Consider the following 19,573-nt stretch of genomic DNA (forward strand, 5'->3'; position numbering starts at 1 on the left):
ATTGATGCTTGAAGTAAACAAAGCTACCAGTGTGAATGTCAGAAGAAAATTCAGGTATTCTTCCTGTCCAGTTTTATTATAAGAGCAGCAGAAGGGCTTGAGCTGTGCTAGCTGCCAGCAGCCATAAAGTATCAAGATTGGTTTGCTCTGCATTTGTCTTAGGTTGCTTACATGCAGATGTCAATATCTGCCCCTTCATTAATCCAGAATCCTAACATATGTGGAGAACTCCTATTAAAATCCACATGATCTTATAAAGCTGGATGTCACTATAGATGATTTTCATTTATTAGATACACTTGACTTACCTTGAATTCCTTGGGTCTGGATTGAACTTAGCATCTGCAGTGGGATGGCACCATTCAGAAGAGCTTAGCTCAAGAAAAGCTGAGGAGAAAAATCAAAAATTCGTGTCAGTACCTACCAAAACTGAACCAAGCAGTCACAATCCAGACTCCCTCTCTTCCATTTCCAAAACTGGAGGAAAGAGAAGCACTTAAATGTTAAATGTTAAAAATGTTAAATGTTCTGAGCATTTAACTTGTAGTACTGTAGATCATGTTTCACTGAACAGTATAATTTGAACTAAGATAGTTTTTTTCTGTACTATGTGGTACTGCATGGTTGGGTAGATGCTAGCATATCACTAATCAGTGAATTCCTTTTGCAGTTATTGATTTGTGCCAGCATGGCAATTTATGTTCAAGGATGTGGTTCTACTTCCACTTCCACCATTGTCAAAGTCCCCCAAAGCTCTCCTGAAATCAGTTTAGTGATATTGGCATAAAATCTGTTAAGTGGGCTTAAGCCAATGATGTTTAATTTTTTCATGTTATGAAAAGTTAATTCCCAAGTTAATTCCCATGGTTCTCTGAGACTCCATTCACACATCCATTTTGAAAGGCTGTCTAGAAAATGCTGAAATGATGCTGGAACAGTGTCTACCCATGTGCCATCTGTTGGCCGTTTACTATACTTCTTCAGGGGACATACAGTTTCTAAGTGCCTGAACCAGAAAGATGATGCATCCTAAAATACTCCATCTGTATGCAAACCCTCAGATTAATACCTCATTCAAGGAGAAGGACTCTATAATGAAAGCTTTTCCCTCCATCCCACCCTCACAGACATTTACTTGTCCCAGAGCAGTTTACCTTCACTTTTTTAGGAACCCACAGAAGATGTAAGACTATTGGTTAATGGTTCATCTCATGAGCAGGTATACAGATTGGTCTTAAAATGATGTGAGAAGCATAATCTTGTTTATCCTTAAAGGATAAAGCAATTAAGCATTACTACAAAAGCAAATGATGCATATTCAGGCTTATGCCCTCCAGACCTGTGAAGAGGAATCATTTGAACTAGAGGAAGTAGCTTTGCTCCTGCATCACTGGGCTTCTTATGCAGGCACCAAATGTGTTAATCTCTCCGTAATTTCACATTGATTCTCTAGCTTGCTGTCACCGAATCCCAGCAGGTTACCTCATATTATCTTGAATTAGACTGTGTCTATGATACCAGTGTTAGGTGGAATACTGGTCTCATGTAGTAGTCCTTTCTTGGTTGGTTTGTGCTATTCATTTGGATAGATAGATCTGTTGTAGTTTCAGCCCAGCTTGGATGTCAGTGGGAGACATAGAGGACCACACATTCAAAATGGTTTGGAAACAGTACATGCAAAACCTTTTCAATGTCCTACAGAATTTCTACATTATACATGCATATTGCCTAAATGCTGGCCAAGTTTACTGTGTCCTTCAAACAAGTTTATTATCCAATCCACTTAGAGTTCTCCTAGAAAACAAAGGCTTCCTGGTGGCACTTGGGCTGTGAGTTTCTCAAATGCTACCAGCCAAACTGTTTGTTTCCATTCCATTGCAGCAGTAAAAGTTTTCCAGAATGTTTCTGTGGGGGTGGTGGTTCTGCAGGTGACATCTGCACTCCCAGCCTCTTCTTAACTATGACTTTCTGCACTGATGTGCAGGTATCCAGGAGATACTATCTCAGAGACAGTTTAAAACTGAAAACTAGCCTCATGACTTCAGAGGTACTAAAGAGTCTTTCGCACTTGTTGATATGGAAATAAATTTAGCTGTGGTGATTTGATGATGTGAAGACAACATTTTAAACACAGAATTTACTTCCTATCTCCTTAAGTTTCTATATAATAGCTGTTCTATTCTCTCACTGGCATGCGTGCATTTAGGTGATCAATGCAGACTATGTATGGCATTGATTCTGTATTGTCTTTGAAATCTATAGAGCTCTTCTTGATCCATTTGACTGAGCACTTCACATCCATTTACTGCTAACTCAGTCATCTATTTAATACTTGTGTCAATTTGTTAACACTCAGATTCTAAATGTAAACACATTGCTTATATGAATGAACTCTGAATTATTTTGTTGTAATGTGGGTGTACACTCTGCTGCAATGAAATACTATTATTTGCAAATTTCACCTTAGCCCGTTGTATGAAAGCTTGGACCACATACATACTATATATCTATCTAATGTATAAGAGATATTTTAGCAAAGACGAGGCTACATGGCTCAACATGCCAGTTTGCAATTTTAAGCTACTCCAAGCTCAATTTTTTGTTTGCTTTCTTTCATTTTTTATTGGCAAGTTTATTTTTCCTCTTTAAAGTGGAAAAGATGGTTGTCTCAAGTGGTGTTTTATGCAGTTCTCTTCATCTGCTTTCCTTTGTAACATATTCCATATGTTTACTATCTTCCCTTTTTGCTGTTAAGTAGCCTAGAGCATTTTCCTCACCAAAAGCTGCGTAGTTATTTTCCCAGGAAACATCATTATTCCAAAAAAATGTTATAGAAACAAATAAAACACATTTCCAAAATGGTACTGCTAAATAGCAAAATACAAAATGCTCATTATTTTTGATGACAGGGATATTGAAAGGAAAAAACATTGTTTAAAAATAACCAATTCTTCAATAGTTTTGTGGGAGGATGTTCAATTAAATGGAATGTCGTTTTCCATTGAGCTCATTTAATCTTGGATTGAAACTATGGGTTCAAATGTTATTATTCTTTTTTTCATTTCACTTTTTTTTCATTTCACTTTTTTTCATCTATATTTTGTGTTCCATTCCTGGCATTGCAGTGATGTTTGTTACTATTTATATTTTATGTTGAGGGCTGTTTGTAAAGCTTTACAAGAATGCCAGATGTTACATTGGAAGCTCAAAGACCAAAATCAGATCACAAATCATGACATATCATGTACCAAAAATCCAGTTGCATCACTCTTGATCACTTCCTTTATTGGCTTTCCTTTTTTTTTTTTAACTCACAGCAGGTAGAACTGCAATGTCTTACCTGGTATGTTTACTTTGCAGACTCAGAACAGAGCACTGGGTCAGACACAGAGGTGTTGGCAGAAAGAACATCTTGCTCTTTTGGCTCCCATTCTGACCTTACATCTGGTGGATCGGGTCCTCAGCCTCCTCCACCTTCATCCATGGAAGAGATCCAAGTAGAACTGCAGTGTGCTGACCTCTGGAAAAGATTTCATGACATTGGGACAGAGATGATCATCACAAAAGCAGGCAGGTAAGATACCTCTGACTTTCTGTGTAGTTAAAAAAAATCAGAACAAAACAAATAAACAACCATTTTCTTTCATGAAAAGCCCATAAATATCTGAGGGAAGAAATGTAAATGATCATCAGATTTTCACAGCTGCATTTCCCACAAGCTTTATGAAGTTTGATAAAGTTATTCCATATTTCTGCCTGAATCAGTGGCTCCAAAGGGTAAATGGCAACTGTAGGAAGCAGTTGATGGTAGTCCTTCCTAACAACAAATAAATTAAGAAATGATCCTTTTGTTGCTGGCTGCACTAAATTAAGAAATGATCCTTTTGTTGCTGGCTGCACTGAATTTGAGACGAGTTATGAATTTGGGGATGAGCCATTAGAATTTCAAGTTCTGTTAGCACTTCATGGCCCAGCTGATTTAATCTTATACTATAATCTATAGTCTAGTTTAAACTTACCTTTACTATGAAATAATGTATTTCTGCAATTCTGAGTAGATAAATTCCAATGATTTCTTCTATTAATGAAAAGCAGGTATAGTGTTTACCTCTGCTATTGCAAATGATTTCATGTCAGCTTGGCTAGGAAGAGTCAATAATAGCCAGATTAAAAACAAAAACAAACAAAAAAAACCCACGCTGAAACTCACTCTGCCTTCCTGTTCTTTGAGCGTCTCATTCCTGTCTATTATTAAAACAACGGCTAGAAATCTGTTCACCAAAGCACAACCTGAAATTAGCTGCAAATCTCTAGATGTCACAAGGTATTAAATATTCTAACTTTTTAGGCACGCTTGTGATAATATAATTTTCCTTTCCTCCACTTAACGATATTTTAATTGCGATTAATATTGCTGTTAGGGAAATCAGCACCATGGACAGGGCTGTCCAACGGGAAAGAACCGCGCGGCTGTTTCTGCACCTACCGCAGAAACGTGGAGGGCAAGTTTTCCATAATTCTTTTTCTTTTTGTCTTTTCTTTTTTCTTTTTTTCCCCCCTTTTTTTTTTTTAATTTTCTTGAAGGGTGGGGAAGGAGTTCATTCATTCTTTTATGATAAATGGAGGGGATAGGCTTAAACAGCAGCACAGCAAAATGAGCAGAGCTTGTTGATATGAAGATCACATTTCTGAATTAAGTAGTTGAACTCTCTGGGATCTTAAATGACTGCACGGTAATTACAGCGTCTTTAGAAAATAAAAAAAAATCAGTCAAAAAGTTGCAACATCAAAGCCACTGCAATTTCACAAATTGTTTAACACTTGTTCTCATAGAAGCCTGGGGAATTTTGGCAGAGGTTCTAGAGAAGAATGGTTTCATGGAAAAAAAGCAAACAAACCAAAAATAGGCTGAAATGTTTGGATCTGTAAAAAAAAAAAAAAAAAAAAGAAAAAAAAAAAAAGAAAAAGAGGAATCAGAGCTAACAGAGGTGTTAAGAAAGACAGAAACACTAACTTAAGTCATCCAAGATGATATGTATTTATATATATATATATATATTTAGCGAATAGATGCATCCTGTAAGAGATGTAAGAAATATTTCTTAGGTTTAATATCTGTAAACCACAAATGGCATTATCAAGTGGCAAGTTAGAGAATATTTGCAAGCTCCAGTCTTGACAGTTCTTCCACTAACAAAAACTGATGGACCACGGTGCAAACATACAGCTACATACCAAGCAAACCATGTATTCTTTATAATTTTAAATCATATTCTTTATCTTTGAAAGATGATGTGTATTATTCCCTTAGTTTTTGTAGTCACCAAGCTCATCATTGACTCTCCCCCAGAATCTATGTAGGTCACTCCAAATGTAGTACCTCCTACTTATTTCCCTGGAAACTACAACAGATACAAAGAATACAATAACACAATTTGATAATGACAAAATTGTTTTTCAACACTGACCATCATTAGCTGTGCATTTTCACAAGCAATAAGCAAGACCCTGCATGTCATAGGGACCGTAAAAATCAGCAATACCAAAGATGACACATCGTTTCACGGATGCTGTGATGACTCTGTTGCTAGGAAAATGTTGCCCATCTTTCACTGGCCTGAATAGATGGAATTCAGAAGGCATCAAATGTGAATTATACTGTGAGTGTAGTAGGACAGTCCCACCAAGACTGACAATATATTCCATGAACTTCAGACTGGTATGGGCCTGGCAATGTCATGTTACAAGAGAAAGGCTGTCTTCTTTTCTGGCCTGACTCTAGAAGTTTGACCTTTCAGCTTTGTCAGTGGCACAATGTAGCAGTCAGTGATGGATACAAGGAAATCCAGAAGCCTCACCCCTTTCCTAACCCAAAAGACAGTGCACATCACTTAACCCACTGAAGGCTGTATCTTGAGCTTTTTATTCCATGGGGAATTTACGTTGCCACTCCATGGACTGCAGTTTTTACTTTATCTTGTAGTTGTGATACCACACCTTGTCACTGATAATGATGTGATCCAGAAATCTGCCACCTTCAGCCTCATAGGAGTGTTCAATAGAGACATATTTGCATATGATGTTCTTTCTGTTCCTGTGTGAGCATTCACGAGACCCACCTGCCACAAACTTTGTTATATTCCAACACTGCCAACATCATTTCCAATGCACTGAAATAGATATTCAGCTCCATACACAGTTCCCTGACTGTATTCTGCTGATTTGTGGGGATGAGTTGATTGAGTTGCTCTTCATTTTGTGGTGAGACAGCTGTGTGTAGCTGTTCAGAACACAGCTTGTCTTTCTCATCACCGTCGCCGCAGCTGAAACACACCACTCACTGCCTGACTGTTCTCACATCCTCTATTTTGTCTCCATAAGCCTTCAGCAAACACTGATAAATGTCAGTGGGTACAATTTTTTTTTCTTCATGGATGAATTCAATGACTCATCTTTGCTTCATCTTCATTTCCATGTCAGATACCATTTTGCCAGACTGCTTCTTGTCCGCCATCTGTCACACTGCAACAAAATGTAATGAGATACTGGCACAAAAGTCCAATATATACTAACACATCACCAACCTTCTCCTCTGACATCATAGGCCAACATAATAAAACAGGAGGCATTGCTTTCAGAGCAGTCTTCATGTATAGCTACTAAACATACATGTCTTTACTATTTAATGTTATCTCCAGTAGTAATATTAACAGTATTGAAGGAGATTTTTTTTTGCTGACCACATTTTAAAGTTAACCATTGCAAAGCATAAAGAAGATCTGGTCAGTTTGTTTACCTAGGACATCTGTTTACTGGGACAGTTCTTACAGATTTGAAGAAATATACTGGTTAAATATTTAATATTTTTGATTAAACATTCCCTTTTTCAGAGAGATAGATGACAAGATGATAGATGCCTGAGATAGATGAGAACTGAATTGTAATTCTTCACATGGGTTCCATGATATATTGTGCATCCCATAGATTAGATAGCATGATTTCTGACAAAGAGAGACATGAATTGTTATTATCTGCTGAGGATTACCAATTACTTACTGAATTTGAGAGATGTACAGCTTCCTTCTCCAGGGAAGACTGTTCTCCGTTTTGTCAGTTTTCCTCCAGAAACCATATCTGAATCCTGCAAGGCCTTCTTGTTTTGGAAGCCCTTATAATTGCAGACTTGGTTGCCTATAAGTACAGCAGCTCCCTAATTTTCTATGACTGGTAAGACATTGCTTGTCTCCTGCCTGTTTTCACTAAGCCTTTTTGCTCTTACTGATTAATGCTAGTTTCTAGCCTCCATTCTCATTTCAAACATATTTCTAGAGGTATATCCTGCTTACATCAGGCCTGATACATTTTCTAGCTTTTAAACTCCACTTCCAGTCACACTTAAATCTGCTTTGTCTTTTTTTCTTTCTTGAAGTTGTATTTATAGCTGCCTATTTTTTGATCTGTTTCCATAAATTGACTACAGTCCTCTTAGAATTTTCCCTTCTTTCTTTCTACCAGAATGTTGCTATTCAGACTTTATAAGATTCTTATAACAAGAGTTCTTTGTTCTTTTTGCAAAAGATGCAAATGACTTTCTGTCAGATGCAGTGTATTCAAATCTACAATCTCTTTTATCTCGTTTTGGTTAGAAAGGGAGCTTTAAACTCTACAAAAATTCACCGTAAGCCACAAATCATCCTGATTTTAAGCAACTGTCCCTAAAAATTTATTTTACTCTTTTTCTCTACTCTCCTTCACTATGCATGCATGTATACTAGCAACATCAGCACAGGAATCTGAAATTTCTCCACATTTCCTAGCTGAAGACCATGGCTGAGCTGCATGGTTTGCAGTTGCACAGTGCATAGAAGTGCTGCCTGAATGGGAAAGCAATGAGCAATTATTACTGGGGGAATGCACGTTTACTACAGTGAATGTTTTTAGTCCTGCCTTAGGAGGGAAACATTATGTACAGTTCATGGGGGTGATTACACAAGGGTGACCAAGCACACGGGCATAAATGGAAGGTGTTCCCCCAGGGATACAAATAATATCTTTAGCAAATTTGGGATTTCTTCTCAGAAATGAGGGTAACAATCACAGGAGTCTTATCACAGCTACCATATCTGTACTGAGGGATGCTCATTCTAAGCTCAGTAATAAGAGAGGAATTAAAAAACAGTAGTGAATGCAAGAGGTGGCCTTGCTCCTCTATGTCTCCTGATAAGTTAAGTGGTATTTCGACTGGGTTTTCTTTGCCTTCCTTATACTATCAGCCAGAGTTGTATGAAACACATACTTGGGGTTGTTTACACTACCAAATGATTGTTCTTTTTCCAGTGGAAGGAAGCAGGAGTCCCATGGTGCTCTTCAGTAAGAGGCAGCAGCAGGGATTTAGTTGTGGAATTCTGATGAAGCACTCATGTCTTCCCTTCCTGTCCCTCACTTTAACTCCTCACAAGTTTGTTTTTATAAACAAATATACATTTGGCACCAGTCTTGGAATATAAAGAATTATGAGGTATAAAATAGCTATAAATTCAGGTTACCCTGTAGACTTCTCTCACTTACACCACATTCCACAAGAGTCCTTCAGTCACTTCTGTTTATTTCTGCCTTTTCCATTTTCTCCTCTCCAGGGATGATGTAGCAGTGCTGCTGGAGATCTGCTGTGATAGTCCCAGGCCACATCCTTATGTCAAAAAACCCAAGTTGTTTTTACACCCACAGAAAATCATAACAGTAATACTTTACAAAACTTTAAAAATATACTTAAACCTTAGAGAAAACGGTGGGTTCAGTCGAGCTTTCTCTGGTCATTTTAGAGATTAGCCTCTAAGCCTGTTGAATGGTCTGTGGTAACCTTTTACAAGGTATTTCATAAGCAAACAACCCCATAAGCTATATTGCAACCTTACACGGAGTTGCAGTGTTGGAGAGAGTTGCTGAGAACACACAGCATTCAGTTTTCCCAATGTAGTGTGCAGACTTAGACCCAAAGAGACTCAGATTTAATCCTGGATTTCTCATCAACCTTCTGAAATATGACCCACCTCTTAAGCTACTCCCAAGCCACCTCTATCCAATTAAGAAGAGTGGATTCATAAAATGCCACATTCTGTACCCATTTGGTTTGGCAGATTTAATGAGCCATTGTGATAGAAACAAGGTAATGCCCTCAAGACACTGAAGATTATCCACTTTCTTCTTCTTCCCCCTTAACTGTTTAGCTAGCAAACTCACACCATCAGCTGCACAAATCTACTCTCTCCTTGAAGGGTTTCTGTAGGCAATTTTTCTGACACTTTTATATCTCTCATAACTCTAGCTGCGTGCTGGCAGCTGCGGGGTGATGTTCTCCTCATCTCTGCCATGAAAGCCCTTTTCCTAGGCAACTTCAGTTACTAATATATCAGAACTTTGCCTGACAATGGCCTAAAATGGAAAAGCTGTGGGCAGGGTGAATGCTGAGCATTGAGCTCTTCCTTCCCACCCTCTTCTCCAAATGTATAAATGTAGTGCAGATGGGAAATAATTAAATAATTTCTCACAGTCATAGTACAGTTTTTGAAAGGCGTTTGGAAATGTTCACAAACATTTCAATTTTTCCCTCCTCCAGCCTCTATTGCTAATACTTCAAGAAATAAAAATACTGGGTAGATATGTAAATCTTCTCAGACATTTCACTACTCTTCACTAAACACAAGACAAAATGTCACAGTGGTTTCTAAGGAGGCCTCTGGAAACAGTAGACAAATATTTATTTCATACATCTTTTTATAATTCTGTCATCGTCATTTTAATACTATTTATTTCCCCTTTAATATCCTTCCATACAGCTTACTCTCATTCCATATACAGGCATCTACCTGTCAGAGGATCAGCATGTAACTACACATCAGTATTTAGTATTTTCAGCTTCTCTCAACAAAACTCCACATCTTCTGGGCAAAAGTAGTACAATTGAATAATACTCTCTTGTAGGATCTCAGCTCAAGGTTTGTTGTGCACATCTCCAGAACAGTGACCAGTGCACAGCACAGCTCTTCTGTGCTCAGACAAGAGAAGAAAGACCAGGAAATAATTTTTGTTGTAGAAGCTTCATAACTTACCTATTGGAAGAAAAAAATTAAGACATAATGGGATTAAACATCACATAAAAGATGACATTTACAAAAAGGTTTTAAAAAAATAGTGCTTAGACTTCAGGAAAGCCATAGTGATACTGCCAGAGTTTCTGCTAATTCTGGAATATTCCTAATAATCAAATTCATTTAAGGCATACTTTTTTTAAGTGTCTATAAACATAAACGCAAAAGACTCTTCTGTGATGATGGTTTTGCTTTAGATATTATCCCAATACAATTAAAATTCATATTGAAATGTAATTTACTCAAAAGTAAGCATTTGGTGTGACGTGAGACCATAGTGCTAGATGGAAAAAAACAAACAAACAAAAAAAACAATCCAGACTATATACACTGCTCATATCTATACTGAAGCACCAAGAGAGGAGCCTGGACTTGGACTTGAGGGACATTTTATGCAGAGGGCTGACTACTAGGAGTCAGAAATAGAAAGTACTTGACTGAGAGTGCCTTACTTTCACCCACAGGCTTTTATCTGCTATTCCTTTTCTTAAATGGAAAAAACAAACAACCAAAAAAACCACCACCACCAAAAAAAAAAAAAAACAACAAAAAACAACAAAGATGATTGAAACCACTGCCAGAGCAATCTTTGCTATCCATTCCAAGTCCAGACGTGTTATGCCAAGAAGTAATCTTTGTAAAGTAGCATGATTCTGGTGTCAGAGACAGATCAAAGAGCTCATTCAGCTTCCTTATTCACCATTTCCTCCCTTGTTTCTACCCTTCTTTTCCTAGGAGAATGTTTCCAGCCATGAGGGTGAAAATCACAGGTTTGGATCCTCACCAGCAGTATTATATTGCTATGGACATTGTACCAGTGGATAACAAGAGATACAGGTAAGCTTTTAAAGCATATAGATAGGAAAAAATTTGTGATATATCAGTGTCAGAGTCTAGGGATGGCAATAGTGTATAATACGCAATTATGCACCATTGCAAAAGTATGCTGGAGGAGAGACTGTTGGTTTAAGACTTTGAGTTGATCAGAATTTTAAGACAAAAGCCCAGAGGTTTAATATACTTCCTTGCACTTTTTTTTTTCCTGAGATCTGAGATGTATAGATCACTCACTGGATAAGGATTTGGTTTTACTCAAAGAGTTGCAGTCAACATTGAGGTGGAGATCAGTGACAAATGGTATACCTCAAGGGTGGGTACTGGGACTGGCTCTATTTCATATCATTATCGGTGACATGGACAGTGGGATTGACTGAACCCTAAGCACTGAACTTTTTGGTGCAGTCAACATGCAGGAGGGAAGGGATGCCATCCAGAAGGAATTTGGCAGGCTTCAGAGGTGGGTCTGTGCAAACCTCCTGAAGTTCAACAAGGACAAGTTCAAGATCCTGCACCTGGACTGGAACAGTCTGAAGCACAGATGCAGGCTGGACGGAGAATGAACTGAGAGCAGCCCTGAGGTGAAGGACCTTGGGGTGTTTGTTGCTAGAAAACTTGACCTTCACTGGCAATGTGCATTTGTAGCCCAGAAAGCCAATCATCCTGGGCTGCATCAAAAGAATCATGGCAAACAGGGTGAGGGAGATGATTCTGCCCTTCTACTCTACTCTCCTGAGACTCCACTTGCAATACTGTATTGAGCTGTGAGCCCTGCGGCATAAGAAGGATATGGATCTATTGAAGCAAGATCAGAGGAAGGTCCAGACCTTGATCAGAGGGATGGAGCACCTCTCATGAGAGACTGGGTTGTTCAGTCTAGAGAAGAGAAGTCTGCAAGGAAACCTTTATAGTGACATTCCAGTACCTAAAGAGGGACTACAGGAAAGCTGGGGAGGGACTCTTTAGCAGTAGTAAAAGGGGTAATGGTTTTAAACTAGAAGAGGGAAGATTTTTATTAGATATTAGAAACAAATGCTTTATGATATGGGTGCTGAGGCACTGGAACAAACTGCCCAGAGAAACAGTCCCTTCCCTGGAAATGTTCAGGGTCAGGTTGGGGCAACCCGGCCCCTGCTCATGACAGTAGGGTTAGAACTGGATGTTCTTTCAGGTCCCTTCCAACTAAAACCATTTTTAAATTTTGTCATCTTGCTCTGTAGTTTTGAATAGCAGTCAGTTTTTATTTGGGGTGGTCTCCAGCATGCATTTCAGAATACATGTTATTAACAACCTCTATGAGGGACACAGTAATTGGAGTCTGGAGCTTCTAAAGCTATCTCAGCAAAGAAGGAATGGGAAACTAGGCATTGAACAGAGAAGGGCATCTCCAGTCTACCCTGAGCTGAATGGTGTCATTTTTAGTGTTATCCAGCACAGCATGAACATAGACTTAAAGTACTGAACTGATGAGAAACACTGTTGAATCTCAACTAAATGATGAGATTTCTCTAGTTTTAATGGCCTTTACACTCTAGAAAAGTACTCTAGAAAACTCATGGTGCTCTGTATCACAGAATACGACCCAGACAGAAATTATTTATCTATATTCAGAAGACCCTTGAGAGCAACTCTATTCCCAAAGCAGTCTTGACCACTCCACATTCCAAAGATTCAAGAACTTTTCTTGAAATGCTAAATATTTCATTTTTCTCTCAAAGTGTTTCTCAGGAAAGTAGTTTTTTGGAAGCATCAAAATAGTTCCCTAGACCTAGTTAGTTATTTTGTCTCTTTCCTTCAATGTAGTTCCGAGAGTATTTAACTTAAAAATTAGTAGATTTTCTTATATTCTGTTTCTGCCCTTGCCAGCTAATGCAGCCACATAGAATAAACTAGCATTGAAAGGAATGAACTTTCTTTTCCATTTCTTTTAAAAATACAGGAAATGAATCACAGTAAGTAGGTAAGGACTGAAATAGCTTCACAGAGCCACAGAGCTGAGTAGAGACCCAAGGAAAGGCAGTACAGGGAAGAATTAAGAGGTGTTAGCAGGACTGTTTGTGAAATACTTTAGACTGTAGGAGCCACAGAACACAAAGAAAGAGCTAGGAAGAACTGTAGGACAGTAATTTTTGGCATATACAGGATGGTTAGGTCAGGAACACAGAAGATAATTTAATTTTTTTTCCTCTGATCCTGACATTGGTTATACTAAATGGAATTTCATATTTCACTGTATTTTAAATGAGAAATTCTTTTTTTATCAGTTGTTCTGGTGGTATCCAGAGGATTTTGGCCTTTTTGGATAAATACATGTTTTGTACAGTCTGGCATGGCAGTCAGTGCAGATTTCCAGAGATCACAGATCATTTCTCAATATTCAAAACTCACCTGAATATGTTCCTGTGTGACCTAATCTAGGTGTTATTGCTCTGGCAGGGGGACTGGACTAGGTGATCTTTCAAGGTCCATTCCAATCCCTGACATTCTGTAATTCTGTGATTCTGTGATTTTCAGAGAGAGCATTATTTACTATTTTCTGTCCTCTTACTCTGGCTCAGAGAGGGTTAAGGAGTTAAGGAGGCACATGTGGCAGAGTTTTACAGGGAAAATAACTGTGAAGGTGGTTTTAATAAGGAATAAAGTCTGAACAAGTGGCTCAGAGGTAATCTGGCTTTCATTTAGAAGGTAGGAGGTTGCAATAAAGCACATTCCCCCCTGACTGCAAATGAGTGCTTGGAGTGTGTGCGGTAGGGTGGCAGGAGAGGGAGAACTCTGGAAATGTTCTTCCAATGACTGAGTGACAATTTTTCTTAGCCATCACCTCTTTCTCTTTCAGGTATGTGTACCACAGCTCCAAATGGATGGTGGCTGGCAATGCCGACTCTCCAGTGCCCCCAAGGGTTTACATCCACCCGGACTCATTGGCTTCTGGAGACACCTGGATGAGGCAGGTGGTCAGTTTTGACAAGCTCAAGCTGACCAACAATGAACTTGATGATCAAGGACATGTAAGTCACAAGCTAATCTTAGTCCATAGTTTCCCAGCCTTGCTCATCCCAGAATCAGAAGAGAGTGATGCTGTTGCTCTAATGCCCCCGTCCTGGTGGCCACACATGTAGACACTTCCCATGGTTGTAGAGATTTTTTTCCCTACTTCAGTGCTATTCCTCAGATGGTTCTTGTCCCTTTAAAGTAACAAGCCCATTTCTCTTTCAAACAGTCCAATTTGACAAATCAACTGATGTTTGTATCATATGCACTTATAAGACAAGAGTAGGTCTATTTGTATTATCCTCACTCCATCTCTGTGTCCTTGTACCTATGGATGTAGTGAAGAATTTTTAGGAAAAAAAAAAAATCCCTCCTCTTTTTTTCTGCTTCAGATAATTTTACATTCAATGCATAAGTACCAGCCTCGTGTTCACGTCATCCGCAAGGATTTCAGCAGTGATCTTTCTCCAACGAAGCCAGTTCCCTCAGGAGACGGGGTGAAAACCTTCAACTTCCCTGAGACTGTCTTTACCACAGTGACAGCCTACCAGAATCAACAGGTAAAGCTGTGTGCCTTCAAGCTTCTTGTATGTGGGATGTTCATAAAGGCATTGGTATGCTTTCTGTGTTTGTGAGTCATTAATTTCTCCAAGAAATATGGCTAAATAAATGTGTCCAGCTTACAAGCTCACTGTAATTTTCTGTACAAAAATAAAATGCTTGCTGTGAGGTAGCCAATAAACACAAGGTATCTACCCAGACATCCATCTTGGAGATAAGATGCCTGTCACTTTTACTGTAAAAATAACTAGATGAGATAAGCCACAGAGGTATGTATTTTGTTCACTTTCCTTGCCACCTTGTGGTTCAAACTCCATTCTCCTGTCCAGACTGCAATTTTGAAGCAGTGCAACCACTTCAGATCCATTATTTCACAGAGAAAACTTTATTTTTCACAACAGTGAAGGTAGAAGCTTCTAAGAAAAGGAACATCAGCAGTTTGCTGACAGAAGAAGCCTTTGAGTATGAGCAACAGCAGTCTATTTATTGCACACTAAATAAAATTCTCATGCATAATTCACATTAGATTCTGATCCTGTAATTTCCACACTAGAGAATTACTACTGAATCCAGATATAAGGAAAATGTATTGTTGCAGTGGGATTCTTTCTGCAGAAGTGTTGACTGCAGGAACTCTGTGACAGATCTGCCCTTTTTCTTGAACTAGACTTCTTGGCACCCAAAACTGTAAATGTAGTCCACACTAGTATTTGATTACAGAATTTCATATCTTCTCAAAATATAAGATATCTTTAAGAGGAAAATAATTATTAGGAAAACATGAGCATTTGAAAAAAATATGCATTTGAGGCTGTAGCAAATCATGAAGTTTTGGAAAGGGCTGGCCTGTGGATTCCACAGGCTGCCTGCCTTTTCTCCATCACTGTCCTCTTGAAATGAGGTGTCCAAGCTTTTGAAGGAGGAGGTTGTCTGCTTCATTGCTTCTGCAGGTATGGTCACTGTAGATGCTGAGAGCTCCTTATATCCATCCATTCCCTTTGCACTTTTCTCATGTGTTGCTTATTTGTCAGCCACCTTTGCCTCAGCCATTCCCCCAGTCTTCATACCACCTTGCCCTGCTTTAGGCTCTGCATGCTCAGCTTGATCATGTACACGTACTCTTTGTCTTATTCTCAGATGAGATGTACACCTCATTTCCTATTCCTGCCATACTCTTCCTTGGCAGGGGGGGGAACAGGGGGGGTGGCATTGTTGTGATGGCATTAAAAATTCAGCATAAGGTAATTTTTTCCCAGCAATGACAAACAAAATCTCAGTTGATTATGCTTTTTGCTGTGTAAATGATGAGATTTGAGAGTACAAATAATAAGATTTGAGATTTGAGCTGAGAGGACAAGGAACTGTCACAGGATGGAATGATGGCACAAGCAACTTTAGAAGAAAAATAATCTGTTATAAAGCCTGTTGGGAGAATAATTTACACAATTTTCTTCCATAAATTCCATAGGAAGCTTGAATCAGAAATGGTAAGGCAAACATCTCTCTGTGCTGCCATCTGAACTTTTGGAAAGTGACCTCATGAACTCATTGGACAGCAGTGTACTTAGTACTCTTGGACAGTCATTCAAATCAGCTCACAATTAGCCAGCAAATTTTTACAAAGTTTTTGTTTTGTAACATATAAGAGCAGTGTTCCTGTGACTGCTTTTACCTATTCCTAATTTTTTCTTAGTCCAATCCCCTCAAATTGGCTTCAAACAGGATCCAAAATGGAATAAACTATTCCAGCAGAGAAAAAAACACAAACATTTCACTACCATGGTGGATTCACTACCATTGTAGCACTTGTAATTTTCTACTCTTCCTCTCACACCTGTACACTTGTACTCAGTACACTTTAATTGTAGACCAAACACAGGAAAAAGATAGAGGAAGAAGAAGAAATGAGAAGAAATGACAGGTTTTCAAATGTTGTCATTTTTTTCTGATGATCAGATGTATAAGACACTATCTGCAAGAGGGAAAGGAGGAACTCTGTAACCCACTTTACTGTAAAGAAAGCATTGAAATTTCTTCCTATCATCTCTGAATTCCAAACATTTGTGTTTTATTTTTTCAGAAACATTTTTTGGGGTATTTTTCTAGCAGCAGTAAAGGAGATACTGGTGGAATGAAAAAGCTTTTTTATTAAAAATAAATTTAAATCCACTGAATCTATGCACTTGCCCTCCAGTGGCTGTAAAACTTTGCCTTACTGGGAGAAGCATCTCTGGAAACAGTTGTAAAATGTTAGCAGAGCCACCACCACAGGGATTCCCTCTACTGTAACTCCATACTCCACAGAACATTTCTGTCTCTGTACGCACAAGTCCCAGGACAGCTGCAAAATCAGCCTAGCGGAAATTAAGTTCACAAATTAAGCTTCTGCAAAAATAGGAACTACATTCCATATCTGAAGCTAATATCCAGAAGTAAGGGCTTGATTCTGACAGAAGAAAGACACCTGCAAGCCCATTTTAGGTCAGTCTATATTAAACTAGTCCTTTTTGGGCAGTTTCAGCAAAAGCACCTCGAATTCAGCAGGATCTTCTGGAGATCTTTCTTTTCAGAGCCAGCGTGTATGGAACAAAGTGAGGTTGACCCAGGGAAGCTCTTGTGCTGTACCAGGTTAGGGAGCACGATACCACTGAATGCAAAGTTGGTATCTCAATATTGTTTTCCATTCTTGACAACACGGAAATTCTGTGAAAGAAGGAAAGGAAGGAAGGAAGGAAGGAAGGAAGGAAGGAAGGAAGGAAGGAAGGAAGGAAGGAAGGAAGGAAGGAAGGAAGGAAGGAAGGAAGGAAGGAAGGAAGGAAGGAAGGAAGGAAAAAAAAGCACTGTCCAGCTATTTTCTTTGTTAAGAGAAGGGAAAAAAAAATGGTTTCCACAACAGCAATTCCTTGAAGGCCACCCAGATGCTGAGCAGCACAGCAGCTGTGCATGTGATCAGGTGGCCAGTTGCTGTCTTTAGGAGACTGTAGGCTGCACTTTGCCTGGCCTTTTCTCCTCAGCACTGCTTGAAGGCCCATGAGTGCATCCAGCTGTTGGGAACTGGTAATGATGGGGCACGGATACACCTAGTGCCACCCAAATGCAAATGGTGTGCCTGCTTCCTGAAATGTGGGACTGTTGATGGACTGCAGCTCCTAGGGCTTCTCCTTTGGGAATAGCCTCTTATCTCCAGTGCTATGCTCAGCAAATGTTCAGAGACAAAGAGCAAAGGCAGGTTTCCTGGTGCTGCACCACTCATTTGCTAAATTGATAGTCTACTCATAGACAGTGAAGGGTGACTTTAACATAAATCTGTGGCAAAACATGCAAAAGGTAGTCATACAGGTGTCTTGGGAAAGAGTGGTAATCATCCATAATTTTAATTTGTTGAAAGAAAAATATTTTTTTGAGGAGATCCGCTAATTCTCTTATTCTTCTTCTGTAGATCACCAGATTAAAAATTGACAGAAACCCTTTCGCTAAAGGCTTCAGAGATTCTGGGAGGAACAGGTAAGGGGAGATTTTTTGCGCATCCAAACTGATCTCTCTCCTTGATGAGTGCACAGGGCATGTATCTAAGAACCAAAGGTGGCATTTTCCAACACTACCTCAGTTTTACAAGAGCAGTTTGCCTTAGACTGATTCTTGGAGGATCCAGAAAACTGTTTACTTTGCCTAAACAGACACAGTAATGATGGTTTCCTTTGAAAATACTTTCCAGGCCAGCCAGATGGACTGACTTGTTTCTTTTCAGAAGCTTCCTCTAGTGCTGCTCTTCTTTCTGCCTGAAAGTAGAGGGAAACTTTGGTCTTGCAGTCCCCAAACCCAAGCCCAGGAGAGGGTTTTGGATACTATTAGACCTGTCAAGACAGCATCAATTTCCTCCTTTACATTTTCTTTTTCTGTGACTGTGTATTTTTGCTGTTGGATCTTTAATTAAATATTCACTTTCATGCCTGCATCTTTTCCATAATCCCTATTCTTCAGGGTATTTTCTGAGTCTGGTTTATAAGATAGATTCATCTTTTAATTTTCACAGGAAATTCCAAAATTTGGAGCACAAATGCTTGCTTTATATCAGAAGACAAGAGTGACTTTTTGATAGGGTTTCAGGATAACAGGGCATCAATGTTCTAGTTTTGAAACATTTCAATTTTTCTCTGATGATGTCAAACTTTTTCACTTTATGCTACTAAATTTTGTCTGGATTTTTATGAAAAGATTAAATAGAACACCTTAAACACTACTTAGAATACTTTGTGTTTTAACAGATCAGTGTAAAAACAGAAACTTTAATTGAAATACCTTTTGTATTAGGAGAACACAACATGGTGCCATGCACAATTCCAACAGTATGTAATAAACCTTAATATTTCAGTTTTACAAATGATGTGGGCATCCTTTAAATCAGCATGACAAAGGCTTTTAACAATAAATTAATGATGAAATTGAACATATATGACTATATTACAAGAGCACTAGGGTTGTAAAGCAAGGCTCTGAGTGTGCACACCAGAGCACAAGTTGCATTCACCGCCTACATTTGCTGCCCCCATGGGCATCATGATTCAGTCTTTACTTGCATGATCCTCTTGAGTGCTTTCACCAGAACTACTATTTCATTCATGGTTTGCCTTGGAAGCCTTCAATGAGTGAGCAACTCCCTGTGTTTTCAATCACCCATTTAAATACACCTTCACAGAGGAGATATCCTACTCACCCAGAGAACTTTCTAGGTTCCATCTCAAAGCTGCTTTGTGAAAAGACATTCCAACCCTTATTTAATCCCCATCAAGAGTATTAATTCTGATATTTAGGGTACACATGCCTTTTACTCTTCCCTCCATCCCTGCGTGGGGGAAATAGCATATGCCCCTGTACAAGGTCTTCCCTGTGTGCAGCTGCAGCTGCACTGGAGGCTGGGCTCAGAAGAGGGATTGATGCAGTTCCAGGTCCATGGTGGGCTAGATGAACATGGAAGGCATTAATAAGGTCCAAGCCCAGTGAATTTGGACAGTTTCCTGAAAAGGTTGGGAATTACT

General features: G+C 39.0%; 1 protein-coding gene across 1 annotated transcript in view; it reads left to right on the forward strand.

Annotated features, from left to right (window-relative positions):
• The window catches only part of TBX15 (T-box transcription factor 15), an 89,211-nt gene that overhangs the window by 49,943 nt on the left and 19,695 nt on the right, over positions 1 to 19,573 (forward strand). Inside the window, exons 2-6 of the mRNA XM_048951932.1 lie at positions 3,361 to 3,574; positions 10,884 to 10,985; positions 13,822 to 13,993; positions 14,369 to 14,536; positions 17,977 to 18,041. Coding sequence (XP_048807889.1) covers positions 3,361 to 3,574; positions 10,884 to 10,985; positions 13,822 to 13,993; positions 14,369 to 14,536; positions 17,977 to 18,041 — 721 coding nt within the window. The remainder of the gene's footprint in view (positions 1 to 3,360; positions 3,575 to 10,883; positions 10,986 to 13,821; positions 13,994 to 14,368; positions 14,537 to 17,976; positions 18,042 to 19,573) is intronic.

The sequence above is a fragment of the Lagopus muta genome, chromosome 1 (assembly GCF_023343835.1).
Source record: "Lagopus muta isolate bLagMut1 chromosome 1, bLagMut1 primary, whole genome shotgun sequence".
Lineage (NCBI taxonomy): Eukaryota > Metazoa > Chordata > Aves > Galliformes > Phasianidae > Lagopus > Lagopus muta.